This window comes from Salvia miltiorrhiza, chromosome 6 (assembly GCF_028751815.1).
Source record: "Salvia miltiorrhiza cultivar Shanhuang (shh) chromosome 6, IMPLAD_Smil_shh, whole genome shotgun sequence".
Taxonomy (NCBI): domain Eukaryota; kingdom Viridiplantae; phylum Streptophyta; class Magnoliopsida; order Lamiales; family Lamiaceae; genus Salvia; species Salvia miltiorrhiza.
The window spans coordinates 34,967,895-34,983,119 of NC_080392.1; the positions used below are offsets into that span (position 1 = coordinate 34,967,895).

Below are 15,225 nucleotides of genomic sequence, written 5' to 3' on the forward strand. Positions count from 1 at the left end.
TATAGATTAACATTCATGATATGGAATTTTGATGGATCGTCCAATTTTATATTTATTTTTATCATCTAATTTTTTAAATATGCAATCATATATATAATTTCATTTTTCTCAAAAAATGTTCAGTAATTGATATAATAAGAAGCGTCTTACCAATAGACTACGCTTCATCATCGTACGAGATTTGATTTAATAATAGGAAAAATATAACTTTCAAAAAAAATAAAAAAATAGTTGGAAAAATATAAACAGAAGATCTCGTTTCGATTGCTTCAATATCTTAATGCTAAATTGCTTAAGATTCCTAACAACCGTTTTCCTCTCTCTTTCTATGTCTATATATATGTCACATGTGTATGTATCTTCCTCCTGCAAACAACAAAGAGTCAAAGAGTAAAGAAAAACACACACACACACACAATAGACACCTTCAACCATGGCAGAAATCTCTATCTCTCGCGTCGGATCATCAAAAGTCACACCGTTTTCCGACGATCCAGATTCCGCAGAGAACAATGGCGAAGAACAGGCCGGCCGCCGGCCGGAAATGCGCAACGGATCCGGCGCCGTGAGCGGCGGAGGAGATGAGTTTTCCGGCGAGTTCAATCCCGCAGATGCTTGGCTGCCGATTACGGAGTCCAGAAACGGCAGCACTTTAAGTGCTGCAGCTCATCTCTTGTGCTCCGGAATCGGAATCCAACTGCTTCAGCTTCCCATTGCGCTCGTTTCCCTCGGATGGTAAATCGTGTTTCACTTTCTATCAATTTTTTATTTTTTTGTTTCAAAATTAATCAATTGCAAACACATAGAGAAGATATGCAATACAAGAGATACCATGTATTTTTAATATTGATTATTATTATTGTTATCATAATTACGGACGTTACAATATTCAAATTAATAGTAATATTTTGGAGTTACAATTACAATGTTAGCTATATACTCCATGTTCCATTTTTTTTTTAAAATTGAGAAACTGAAAAATACTCTTTATATAAAGAAGTCTTAGGATAAGTCTTACCTAAGTCTGAGTTGTTATTTTAATTAAATTTATAGTTTCAAACCACCCAATACAATATGGGAAATTGAGACTCGTAGCTTGTGCTGTTTCTTTATTAAATAGCAGTAGTATATAGTTTCAAATCACCATGCATGAATCACATCACACTTCCTTTTATCATTACAATTAATTTACATCTTAAAAGACATTATTAAAATAGTTTATACTGGAACATATAAATTGAAGAATTCAATCATGGTTTCAAAAGGAAACAGTCTTAATACGTCACTCCTCAAAGCCTTGCTTTTTTAATAGGGTGTGTTCTCTTTTACGAATGAAGTATAAAAAATAACAAAAATTTATGTCTTTGAATGCCTTCTTTATTTTTCCTCATTTTTTACAAAAGAAAAATTTATCATTTTTTATTACTACTTCTTTTCACTTCAAAGAGAGATGATATTATCACAGCATTGAAGTGAAAAGAAAGAATGAATGGTGTGATAATATTATCACTCTTGAAGTGAAAATAATAACTAAAAATGGTGAACTTTTCTTGAATAGAAAATGAGAGAAAAGAAAAAAAAATTCAAGGAATAAATTTTTGTTATCCCTTATTTTTTCATAATAAATTTATTCATGAAAAAGAACTCACATCAAAGACCATATCTGCTTAATTAATTAATTTTTATAATATATCCATTAGGAACCTATATATCGAATACCATATTTCACATGTCACGTGATTAATACTGTTTTAAATAATCAATATTTGCTTACTTTTTTTAAGGGAAAATTGCATGAAAATACCTCACTTTATACCAAAATTTGGTTTTTTCACAATCTTTTTTTTTTTGTTGCAAAAATTTCAAATACCTTTCAATTTGTTGCAATGTCCAGCCTGTTAAATTTTCCGGCCAAATTAAATCTTAGTTGGCAGCCGGAATGCCAACATGGCATTAAAAATGCCAAATCACACTCACCCTCCCCTCCCACGTCACTCTCTCTCTCTCCCTCTTTTTCTCTCTCTCCACACCCTGTTTTCGCCGCCCTCCAAATTCTCCCATCATCTCTCCCGTTCCATTCTTTTCTCAAATCGTCGGTTCTCATCGTCTCTCTCGCTCCATTCTTTTCTCAAATCGCCGGTTCCCATCGTCTCTCCCTCTCCCTCCTTTTCTCAAATCGTCGGTCGTTGCTCTTTTGAGAACGAAACAGGTAGTGGTGCTCAAATGGAAACCAGAGCCGCCGCCTGAGAAAAAGGGGGTTGGCCCTAATTCGCTCGCCCGTCGCTCTTCGGCTTGAGAAAACGTTGGCTCTCAAGCCAGCGGACCCGAGAATTTGGGCGCTGGAAAATGGGGAGTCAGAGATGGTGATGTGGGGAGACCCGAGAATTTGGGCAGATCTGGGCAGAGGTGGAAGTGGCACGACGGGGTTGAAGGGTATTTGGGCAGAGGTGGAAGCGGCGGCGCCCCTCTGTAAACCCTAACCAAGCAGCGTCGCCCCTCGATTTTTCTTGAAATTTTCTCCGGGAAAAAGGTCGATGATGATAACATCTCTGAGACCACCCCTGAAATTCTCGATTTTCCTTGATTTAGGAGCGTTTTTTTGAAGATTTTTTTTTTCTAGAATTGGAAGTTTTTCTCCATTCTTCAATTTCTGATTTGGGGGCGGCGGAGTTGTTGGGTATCTGGGGCGGTGGAGGGAGGAAGTCCGACGAGTTGTTGGAAATTTGGGGGCGGCGGCCGTTGCTGCGGAGGTCCCAGAAAATGGGAAGGAAGTGGCGGCGATGGAGGAAGTGAGATAGAGGGTGAGAGCCGTCGAGGGAGAGAGGGAAGGGGGAAGGGGGAAGAGAGAGAGAGGGGTGACGTAGGAGGGGTGGGTGGGTGTGATTTGGCATTTTTAATGCCACGTTGGCATTCCGACTGCCAACTAAGATTTAATTTGGCCGGAAAATTTAACGGGCCGGACATTGCAACAAATTGAAAGGTAGTTGAAATTTTTGCAACAAAAAAAAAAGATTGTCAAAAAATCAGATTTTAGTATAAAGTGGGGTATTTTCATGCAATTTGCCGCTTTTTTTAATTATTTATTTATACAATATCCTTTAATATGAATTTACTTTCAATTTTATTTTTATTTTTATTTTCTTCATCAGGTTCTGGGGAATTCTTTGTTTGTCTATAGCTTTTTCATGGCAGCTTTACACTAAATGGCTTCTAGTGAATCTCCACGAATCATTTCCAGTCACTGGGATTCGTTACAGCAGATTTGTCCACCTCTCAATCGTAGCATTCGGTTAGTATAAATTAAATCATTTTCTTCTCAAAAATATATAATTAATCATTTCATAAAACTAACTCTAATATATGTATGGAAAAAACATAGGTGAAAAACTAGGGAAATTGCTAGCAATTTTCCCAACAATGTACCTATCCGGCGGCACGTGCGTGTTGTACATAATCATGGGAGGCGCCGTGATGAAAATGTTCCTCAAATCCATCTGCGACGGCAATCCCGGCTGCGCCGCCTCCAAATTGACCGGGATTGAATGCTTCTTGGTGTTCATCTGCTTCACCATTTTCGTGGCGCACTTCTTCCCCAACCTCAACTCGTTGGCCTCCGTCGCGGCTGTTGGCTCCGCCGCCGTGCTTGCTTACTGTAGCCTTTTGTGGATCCTACCCGTGATGAAGGGCGGGCTGGGCGACAGTGTTGAGACGAAAGCAGTGTTGGTAGCCGAAAGCCCGACTCGAATCCGAGATGCGTTTAGTGGTTTTGAGGTCCTTGCACTTGCTTTTCGAGGGCACAATCTTGTGTTGGAAATACAGGTAAATTATCATAACAAACATACACGGTGATAAAGAAAATTAAAACTCACGCTATGGATTCAAGATGGCCTTAAACATTAATCACTTACAAAACGTTTGTTTTGGTGGCTATTGCAGGGGACGCTACCCAGTAACAAGAAACAATCATCGCATAAATCTATGTGGAGAGCAGTGGCATTTTCGTCAATACTACAAATTATGTGTCTTTATCCAATTGCAATAGTGGGATATTGGGCTTATGGAGATAAGGTAACATTGAGTTTTGAATTTGAACTTTCCCGCCCACATCTTGATGTTTGTAGTGTTAAATTTACTCTTTTTACTCCTTTCAGACACCAGTGGACGGAGGGATGCTCATCGCTCTTACGAAATTCCACACGTCAAAGCACATCATAGGCGGCGTGTGCGTATTGATCATGATCAACTACGTCTGCGCTTTCCAAATCTACGCCATGCCCACGTTCGACAACTTGGAGCGCATCTATGTGACCAAGAGGGGCAAGGCGTGCCCGAGATGGGTGCGCTCGGCGATTAAGCTCTTCTTTGGAGGGCTAACCTATTTCATAGCGGTAACTTTCCCGTTCCTACCGCGCCTGGCCGCACTCATAGGAGCGATAGGGTTGCCCGTCACACTTGTCTACCCGTGCTTCATGTGGCTAGCCATCAAGAAACCTCAACGTTTCAGCTCGACGTGGTGCCTCAATGTGGGGCTCGGCTCAGCCGGCGCAATGCTTGCCTTTGTTTACTTGGTTGTGGCGCTATGGTCTTTGATAGATAATGGCTTAAAAGCCAACTTCTACCGCCCCTAGGGACCTCGTAGATGGTTTTAAGTTAGTAGAATGATGACCTATTCTTTTCCGATATCTGCAGCTGCTACCTTAGGTGCGCACGGAATATCGAGCTAGATGTGTCGGTGGGATTCAAATTCGTGATTTGTCACTCCCTAAGGGGCTAGTGGAGTAACGAACTTGTAACTGAAAATAGTCTTACCAACCATTTTAAACCTATAAACTAATCTTATTGCAACAAGGTTTGTATGTCTGTTTCTTCATCAATTCAGTCATGACCTACCACATCACCATGAAGAAAGCTGGCATAAATTATAAAATACGAGATTGAAACACGAGATTATCTTTAAATGACACGAGAGATGGTACAAAACCAACACTTACATGACCTGGAGTTTGTTTATACACTTTACCAACGATTAAAATATGTAGAATGACGACCTCATAACTGAAAGCCAACGCTCTCGTGTATGGCCTAGTCAGGGGAACGACTATCTCATAACCTAGGGGTCAAACAAATGCTTCTACACAAGCCCTAAATAGGATAACGGCTATCTCATAACTTAGGGGTCAAACAAATGCTTCTACACAAGCCCTAAATAAGCGCTCAAACACGAAAATTTCAATCAAGACGAGCACAAGGATGCACAAGATCAAGAGCAGAATATTTGCATGTATGAATAAGTTAGTCATTAACAAGAAAGTTCACTAATGATAAACACAAGATTCAGACTTAATCAGATTAAGTGGCTTGCCCAAATGGTTACCTCTTAGAGTAACTTCACACAAAATTCTTCTGTAGAACTTGGGCTTCACCAGCCTTCCCAAGATGTACGCCCTCGATCTTATTACAAAGCTTAGGTTTAGTGGCACGGACATGTCGTCCACGCGGCCTCTAGCAACGGCCAGAGCCGGTATCCCTCCATACAGCGGCACCTGCCGCCCTTGAACCACTGCTATCACCTTCCGGTCACTTTTCCTCGACTGGTAGAACTTCGCCATCTGCTCAAAATTCATCAGAGCAATGTTACAAACAAGGGAAGCAAGAAAATTTTGATTAAGACCATAATATAAGGCCATTGTACTAGTTCATTTTTTGTTGCATATGCAGTTAAAAATACTGCATTGACAAACAAACATATATAAGTATTTGCAGTAGTTTCTTCACATAGCATAAGATTGCACACCCCAAATTCAATACAACTTCGTTTCGTGTTGAAGTATATTATCATTGTATAGATATACAGACGTACACAAGTCTTTGCAGTAGTTTCTATACATGGCAACTACAAGAACTGCTTGTCACTATTTCATAACCAATTCAGTTACTTTTCATGATTGACAAAAAATATATAATTGAGTTTTTTTATACTTATTACTAAGATTTCTCTAATCCTACTCTTTAAGTGGGATATGAATCAAGGGTAGTAAACTCTAATCTCGTGTTCCAATTCGCCAACAAGTACAAACACATACAATGATGAATAAAATACGAGACTGAAACATGACTTACATGACCAGACGCGATTTTGAGGTCGAAGTAGTGAAGCTCGAGGGGCGTGGAGGTGACGTGGACGCCAAAGAAGGTGGCCGGGTTGCGGTAGAAGATCTTGACCGTTGAATTCAAGGTTAGCATATCCGTTGGCACCCCACTGGCATCCATCCCAGCTTGTACATAAAAATTCTCAAACAAAATGTTCTGTTCACACCATATCATCACAGTACTGAGTTTTGCAAGAATTGGCAAAGACTGAAACAGACTTTTTGCAGTTGTAATTTATGGTGATAGCAACATATCAACACCAATCCTTATCCCCACATTGCGACTACTGAATTATTTGATGCTTCCCAACAAATTAATTGAATTCGCCTCACATTATCCCCAGTTAGGAATTTAAATCTAATCACATCATTGCAACAAAACTACGGACTAAAATATAATTTGAAATAGGGATTTTCATGTGCTCGTTTCAACTTGGGTTGCTAAAAACAGACCTGTTGCATTGCCTTTATCTAGTGGAGTAAAAATCTATTCTTTTCAAATTCCCACACATAAAAAGTTCTTGACCGTTGGATACCAGTTCAACTCACCATATACAAGAAAGCAATCCTTTTTCATTATGAATTCAGAAACTGAGTTAACCTCAGAAAACGACAAGATGATGAAAACACCAAACAACAAACAAAAACATCGAAAAATTGAATCTTGACAAGATTTTCTACATCTTATCGAGCATTGACGAAGGCCCGCATTCATCGATCATGCATTCTTGCTCCAATACCAGTAGACAAAACGAGAAATCGAAGTAAAAACCTCAAAAGAAAAAAAAAAACAAATTCAAACTAACCTTAACGATTATAGTGGGCTTGTAAGCGAAACTCGCAGCCCAAAGAATCAAAGAAAATATAGAAAACAGCACCACAAACGAGAGCAGGAAGCACGCCACGTAGAATCGCACCTGCCCGACAACGAAGCACAGCTCAAAACACAAGAGTATCCAAGGAGGGCTTCAGCACCCCACAAAACAAGAATATTTCATTTTATCATAATTCTTTTTAAACAGTTAAATTATCAATATTTAGTGTAAATTATTGCACAGTATACCTAAGAAAATTATCTTTTCGAGATCTTAAACTCAAAATTTAGAAGAAAAAGATAATGCACCTGGGCACCATCTTCTCTCTCATCCTCGCCTTCTCCCTCCTCCTCCCCCTCCGCCTCGGCGCCGACCTCGTCGTACTTGCGGTGCATCCGGCGCCAGCCGCCGGCGCCGGAGGAGTGGCGGGGGTTCTTGAGGGAGGCGGAGAATCTGGAGGTGGAGGACTCGCGGGAGTGGTGAATCGGGGAGCAGTGGTAGTGGTAGTGGTGGGGGGGAGAGGCGAAGGGGCTGGAGCCGTACGACATCTTCTCGAGGTCGTGCTGCTGCGAGTGCGACGGGCTCTGCACGTAGTAGAGCGGCCGCCGCGGCGAGCGCGGCGGCGACGACGCGTCGAGGCTCGTCACCTCCGAGTCCGACTTTACGTGCATTGCTACGCCCATTGATTAGGAATTTTAGAGAGAGAGAGATGATCTGCAATAAATATATTTATCTGTTTGATAGTTGTGGGTACGCTTACAGAAGGGTTTAATGCAGGGATAGAAGGTTTTCTAGGAAATGGTAGTAATAAATTTCTTTTATTTTGGATAATTTTGATGGGTTTGTTTGTCCGAAAACGTTTGTGAATTCCGAGGTTAATGCAACTGGAGTTCTACACATAACACATCTGCTATACTTTGTATTCAAATCTTAATACGGTTTTTAGTAATCTTGTCTTGACTCATGAGAAACGTAATTTTACGTGCACTATCTCAAAATTAAGTATTAAATTGAATTAAGTCAATTAAATTACTATGCATAAAGAGATTAAATTACGTCTAATTCACCGTACACATCATATATAATTATATCGACTATTTTATAAGCCGCATGGTCCACAAATTAAGTTATGTAAATCTTCTAATATGATTTTAATTTTATTAATCTAAATAATGTTATAGCAATACTCCATTTATCCCTAAAAATTATGACATTATTACTATATTTGGATGTCTCTAAAAATTGTGATATTTTCTTATTTAAAAATAATTCCACAACTATTTATTAAAAAATATGAAACCCAATTTTCACTTAAACACAACTATTATATTATTTTTTAAATTCGTGTCATCTTTTTTGGGTTTCAATTTTTTCGATGGAGGAAGTAATTTTTTTTTTCCTTTTTCTGAGAGAGAATAAATAACTAAATTTATTTAATCTAAAAGGCTGAAATTGGTATAGATTGGTGTGTGTGTGGAACTGTGGATGGGGGTTTTGAATGTGAGAAATCGCGTGGCGCCCAACGTTTTTTTTGGGACACTGTGAAAGCTTAAAGCTAAAAGCTGAGTGAGAAAGTTGGAACTGCATCTATATTAGTAATTTATTTTTTCTACTAAAATAAAGTATTTAAGAACACAAGAAAATATAGCTAGGAGGATATCGTCTTTGACGATATTTATCGGTATATATGCAGCTGATTAACGATTTGCAACTCTACGTTCTATAAAATGATTATTTAATTACTTTGGTCTATAATAAATAATATTCACATTTCCTAGGGCTGCGGAAATGGTCTACAAAACGATTAACTAAAATTAAAATATTATAAAACCCTTTCAGTAAAACTAAAATATTATAGAACCTTTTTTTATTAATATGGTTTCTAAACTCTAAGCCCCATTATGGCTATTTAATTATTTTGGTCTATATAATACTCACTTTTCCTGGGGCTACGGAAATGGGTTTGCAAAAATTTAAATAAAATATTACAAGACCTTTTCAATTTTTTATAAATACGATATACGAATCTCAATCTCTCCTTTATAAACTCAAAATAGAATGGCCCAATTATTGAGCTCAGCAAAATCCAATTATTCGGGCCGGGACCCATTAACAAAATGAAATAAAGCGCACCACAGATGTAGCATGCTTCATGTTTATTTATTATTGGGCCGAATTTGAATCCGACAACCCAAGGAGTGACGAGGCCCAAAAGGGGGGGGGGGGGGCTTGAGTTTTTTTCAGATACATTGACATGCAGTAAATTACTCTAATTCTAAATTATTAAACTTTTTTTTAACAAAAATATCTTATAATTATAATTGCAATCTATATCTATATATTATATAAAAGAGCAGTTTAACGGCTATTTTTTCCCGCCATATTTTAAAATTATAGTTATTTTTTAAATTTCAGTTATTAAAATGGGTAATTGCCCCTAAATACATTACTTTTTCCCATTTGTTGGAATTGCACATCACCTTTAAAATCCGCCTCATAATACATAACCTTTCTTTTTCTTTTAGAATTGCATATGGTCAGCCAACCACCAACCGGAAAAATGACGTGGATGCCGGAAACACCACATATACACGCCGGAAAAAAAATTAATTGATGTGGCAACCATGTAGGATTTTTTTATTTTTTATTTTGCTATTAAATTCGAATTTCCAGAATATAGAATTAAGGCATTAATTTCTCAAATCCCCAATTTTCCCCTAAATCCCCTAGTTTTACAATTTCCCCATTCGCAACAAATTGTCGAACGGACGGATCTTTATCGGCTTGCGTCGAACCCGATGTTTGGCCTCCTGAGTCCTGACATCGCTGAATGCAACCTTCCCTCACTAGATCCCACGAAAACAACAATTTCCCATCACCCCTGCAGTTCTACCATAATCAACAACACGACAACAATAAATGCATTTAAACCAACCAAAAAAGGATTATATCAACTAAGTTTTTAGCACAGTAGGCCCTGGATAAAGAAAGCAACCCACGCCAAATGCATAATGAATAATTCAAATTGCCAGCTTGTTCGCTTTAATTGAGTTTGTGGAATCTATGCAAATTAGCAGTTGATGTTAGGGGAAAGATCGCAATCTAAGTTAAATTAGCGGCGACACGTTCGTCTCCCTGCCTGATTCGTCCCGTGCGACAGAGCCTTGGTTTCCGGTTCATCGCGTGCACCAGAGCCTTCGCCGCTGGTTCGTGTTGGTGTAATCGCTAAAGCAAGTGTAATCACCGGAGTTGGAGCCTTTCTTGGTGTTGGTGTAATCGCTGGAGCTAGGACAATGTGGAGCAGATCACTGAACACTAGGGCAATTGTGGAGCATATCGAAATTCAAGTCTGGACCCTAGGGCAATTGTAAAAAGTGAGAAATTGTAAAACTAGGAAATTTAGGGGAAAATTGGATATTTGAGAAATTAATGCTTTAATTCTATATTCTGAAAATTAGAATTTAATAGCAAAAAAAAAAATCTACATGGCTGTCACATCAATTAATTTTTTTTCGATTTGTATATGTGGTGTTTCCGACATCCACGTTATTTTTTCCGGTTGGTGGTTGGCTGACCATGTGCAATTTCAGAAGAAAAATAAAGGTTATGTATTATGAAGCGAATTTTAAAGGTGATGTGCAATTCCAAAAAATTGTGAAAGATAATGTATTTGGGGGCAATTACCCCTTATTAAAATATATATCCACTTACTTTGACTACATAATCGGCAGTTTTTTAGTTTCCAATTCAAACTCTTGTTATTCTTTTCTTTTCTTTTATCTTATACATTTTCCTTTCTTTCTTTTTGAAAATTACTATTCTGAGTAATAATAAAATATTTAATATGCATATCAAATTAAATACCATAAAATTAGCTTTAATTTGACGTATAATAACTGTAAAATAGATTTAATAATAATAATAATAATAATTAATGCTAATTTTATCAAATAATTTTCAATTGTTTAATAACTATAATTATCATTACACTTTATATAAAGTTGAAAATTTAATGTTTTCAAATTTGATTTATTGGATTAATTGATGTTGATTATTTTATTTTATTTTGAAATATATTTAGTATTTGTTTATATATATATATATATATTAATATTTATATCTATTTATTATTTAAACATATCGATAAATTTCGATGTTCGTCATGCATCGCACGGACGGGCATATTAGTTGTAATTAAATGCACGAATCATCGTAAAACCAAGAAAAATATCCAAGAAGTGTATTTGCGGCGACGAAAAGCTAACGTGACTTGCAAGATGCTAAGTGATCTTTTTATATATATAATTATATGAGGTATATATATATACAGATGGGATCCATACACCACACAAAAGTGAAAAATACATTACACACAAGTGAAACCTCTATATTACATAATGGTGAAAAAAATACTAGTATATTATATGCAGATGGGATATCGCCCACATGGCCACATGTATATACTAAAAGTGAATAAAGAAAGATAAAATCTTTATATTTTAAACAGAAAGAAAAGTCAACATTAAAACTAAAGAAAGCCTAAAAAAATAGCCGCTAATTAAGATTTAAGAAAGTTCCATGTTTACGCACCTTATATGTAGATACATTAATTGGAATCTCACCTCATGAAAAACTTAGACTATAATGTAATGAGAGGCAAGTTGAAAGTAGTTCATAGTCAAAGATGATATTATAATATATATCATCAATATCGAAATTATCAGACGCGTAAATCCCAAATCCCAATCCCAACTCATGATTGACAGTTACTACTATGCTGTCCAACTTGCATTTACTCTCACTATTCATTTATATACAAATATATGAGATCTTATTTGAAAGTATTAATTTTATTTCGTCTTCATGCATGAAAGATATACGTATTTCAATAACATATTTATAATTTGATATATTAGTGTGAAATCTTATGCGACAATGTTTCACTACAAGATGTGTTATTTGTAATTTTATTTGTATATATAACATGTCATCAATTTAAATTCAAATCCTAATCCATCTTGCATAAATTTTGCGTTCATTTTAGAATGTATGAAGTAGGGGCGAAGCCGGCCAGACCCCCTAAAGATAAGGGGTATTATACTATTATCCCTTTTTTTTTTTTTAACATTTATCACTTTATACCTCGTTTGCTTTGATGTATGAAAAAATTCGGACAGATTGTATAATTTTTCGGACAGCTCCTTATCCCTTGGGAAATGGATAATTTTATACATAAGAAATGGTGGCATAATTTTATATCACTTTATAAGGAGTGAACAAATATATTATCATTCAAACCAAACAAGATACTCCCCCCGTCCCGCTATTCATGTCTCGTATTCCTTTTCGGGTTGTCCCACCGATAATGTCTCGTTTCTATTTTAGGAAATAATAAGGGCATACTTAAAACAAATTAACTCACTAATTGTAACACTAATGAATCCCTAATTAATTTCGGACTTCACCCCTATTTTCCTTCTCGATTCCACCACGCCAGAAAACCCTAAAGCTTCTCTCTCTCGAGAAGCTTTCGCCCCTTTGCATTCATCCTCCGCCTCTCCGCCTCTCGTCGACTTTCTTGGGTCTTAGCCCCCCTCTGCATTCATCTCTCACCTGCTATTCCTCCTCCATCACCCATTCCCTAATCCCTGTGATGTAGATCCATTTCTCATCTGAAGCCCGCTCTCTTTCTCTTCCGCCTTTCGTCGAATAATACTCTCCGACTATTTTCTGAGGGATTTGACCGATTCAATGTCGAAATCCTACGGAGATAAATATGATTTCGAATGAATGGCTGAGTTGGAGGTTTGGATTGAAATGTTGGTGATTGAAGATGGATGCAGAGATCGGGTTCACAGAACTTTAGCCCAAGAAGGTAAACGGCCATTGATTCCCTCTAGCCCCTCTTTTGTGATGAACTCCGGTGAAGAACCGGTTTCGTCTTCAAACCCTAGTTCTTACTCTGATTCATTTTTTCTTTGTGAGGAAAATTGTCAACACAGGGATATGAGCGGCGGCGAGTTGATGATGTTGAAAACTCTGCTTCCTGCTTTTAATCTGGTGAGATCTACCCTAATCTCTATTCTGGTATTGGCTGTTGCCGATCCCTTGTTCCTATGGTTTGGTTTAGAATGTTGCATGTGGGATTTGCAGTGTTTGTGCTATGTGTTATGTGTGTTTATGTTGTCTAAAATGATGAATTAATGCGCATACGTTATGTCCCTGGTTCTACCCTAATCTCTATGATTTATTTTACTGAAAATGAGATAAAAAAAATCCCTGATTCTTGACTGTTCCCCTGTTCTTATAGTTTGATTTCCTTAGTTCTAGTTTGATTGGGTTGTTTGAGTTTTTGGTTGGCTGTTGTTTATGTGGTGTTGTTGGTTGGCTATTGTTTATGTGGTATTGTTGGTTGCTGTCATTCATTCATTCACCCTATGTAACTTAATCACACCTTTACGTACAAAATGTAACCTTAAGATTTTCTGCATTCATTCATTCATAATGTAGGTTTTAATAACAACTTTACAAAATGCAACCTTTACAAAAACATTCAAACCTTTTCTGCATTTACATAACATTCAAAATAATTCTGACTTCTTTAGAGGTCTGCATTTATTCATTCATCACAAGTTCATTTTCAAAATAATTCTGACTTCTTCAAAGGTCTGCACTTTCAAAATGTTCCCCTTTCATCTTCACATTACTTCAGTTCCTTGGATTTGAAGTTGATGCACCATCATCTCAACTTCATCTGTGCATCCTACATGCACTCCCCAATTCCTTTATTAGTGTGTCGCTAATTGACAATGCTCCATTGTCAATTAGGTAGGATATGCACTCCCTAACAAGTTCACTTGGAACTTGGTGATTCAAGGGAAGCATATCCTACCTAATTAATGCATCATTCCCTAAATGAGGAATCTTGTAGCTATTCCTCCCTTTAACTTTCAGAATTTCAACCATACAGCTTTGCAAGCTTAAAAACACTTTATTCAAAGCGTTTGGGCTTAACTCATTAAATGAATTAATGACAACATTCACTAGATCATCCACATTTGCACAAACTGATTCAGTTTGTAAGCTTTGTATTGCCCTAAACCACCCCAGATCATTGATGTTTGTATCTGGGAAGTTTGATGGTTGATGCACCAAATGAATGTCAAAGCCATCAGCTGAAGCTACTGCCATGAAATCTGGGTCTGAGTCTTGAATGTGAGGCCTAGCATTATCTTCCTGTATATAGATGGTTTTGCTGGCCACTTTGCTTTAATAGCAGGAACAATCTGAATTTTAAAAAACAAGCATTCAGACTTTGAAACACATGCATATGCCATACATTGAGCAATACATTGCATTAACTAAGCATATATTGAAATGAATTGAACTTGGTACAGCCTATTGTTACATTTAGAGCAGATTTCATTCACCCTATCTGGTTGATTAGGCAATCTTTCACTACTTGTTTGGTGATGCTTTGAATTGGTTTCCATTCCATTGTACCTGTAGCCCTATTCTTACTGTTTCTTTTGGCTGGTACCAATTCAGTGAACGGAAAAATTTCAATTTTTCCATCAAACAAGCATCTACCATCAGCCCAAAAAATTGGCCTACATACAGCACACATGAACATCACCTTGGTGATGAACTTCTTGTTCTTGCATGTCCTGTGAGGTTCTATCTCTTCGGGAGTCAAATAGAACCTTTATGCACTTTTTGTGATGTAGAACTATTTCTCATCAATGTGGACTGTGTTGTGAATGCTTTTAAATGTCAAACTCCTAAGAATCCTGTCATATTCTAGAGCTTCTTAGGAAAATCGTAGCCTAAGCAACTTGTTTGGAGCCGTAAGATAAGGTTTTATCGCATTTGAATGAGCCCTGATCAGTCCAGATTTTATCCACCTACCTACAGTACTTTTACTGCATTTAATCCCACATGCTAGCCTTCTAATGGTAGATCTTTTTGACAATTCTAAGCTAACAATCACATGTAAATCAAGTTGTACAAGTTTTCTCCTTGGCCTTAGCGGTTTCTTACTCAAAGAACTAATTACCTCACCACTTGCACTTTATTTTTTTGCAGCTGCCCAAATTCAACTAATCGTTTGTCGGCAACAGCTCCACTTTTGCACCGCAACAGTTATCTTGCCTCTACCAGGTTTTCCGCTTTTTCTTCCTTCAAGAAGAAATTGGATGATGGAAGCTCTCTCAAAGGAAGAAATATCTTTCCTTCTAGCCATCTTGGAGTTTTTATTTATT

General features: G+C 37.3%; 2 protein-coding genes across 5 annotated transcripts; one reads left to right on the forward strand and one right to left on the reverse strand.

Annotated features, from left to right (window-relative positions):
• The first annotated feature begins 248 nt into the window (after positions 1-248).
• Positions 249-4,845, forward strand: LOC130989227 (lysine histidine transporter-like 7). Its single transcript, XM_057913177.1, has 5 exons — positions 249-735; positions 3,150-3,289; positions 3,380-3,819; positions 3,937-4,068; positions 4,152-4,845. The coding sequence occupies exons 1-5, from the start codon at positions 434-436 to the stop codon at positions 4,626-4,628; spliced, it is 1,491 nt and encodes a 496-aa protein (XP_057769160.1). The 5' UTR covers positions 249-433; the 3' UTR covers positions 4,629-4,845.
• Positions 3,309-7,873, reverse strand: LOC130989228 (uncharacterized). Of its 4 annotated transcripts, none has more exons than XM_057913181.1 (5): positions 7,273-7,847; positions 6,956-7,066; positions 6,121-6,306; positions 5,375-5,609; positions 3,309-3,801 (listed from the first exon to the last, which is right to left on the reverse strand). In XM_057913181.1, exons 1-5 carry the CDS (start codon positions 7,645-7,647, stop codon positions 3,758-3,760), a joined length of 951 nt encoding a protein of 316 aa, XP_057769164.1. In that variant the 5' UTR covers positions 7,648-7,847; the 3' UTR covers positions 3,309-3,757. The 4 variants fall into 4 exon arrangements, with proteins under 4 accessions (XP_057769164.1, XP_057769163.1, XP_057769162.1 ...); XM_057913180.1 differs by having other exon boundaries at positions 3,666-3,801; positions 5,375-5,612; positions 7,273-7,852; XM_057913179.1 differs by lacking the exon at positions 3,309-3,801 and having other exon boundaries at positions 5,264-5,609; positions 7,273-7,873.
• Between the last annotated feature and the right edge of the window lie 7,352 nt (positions 7,874-15,225).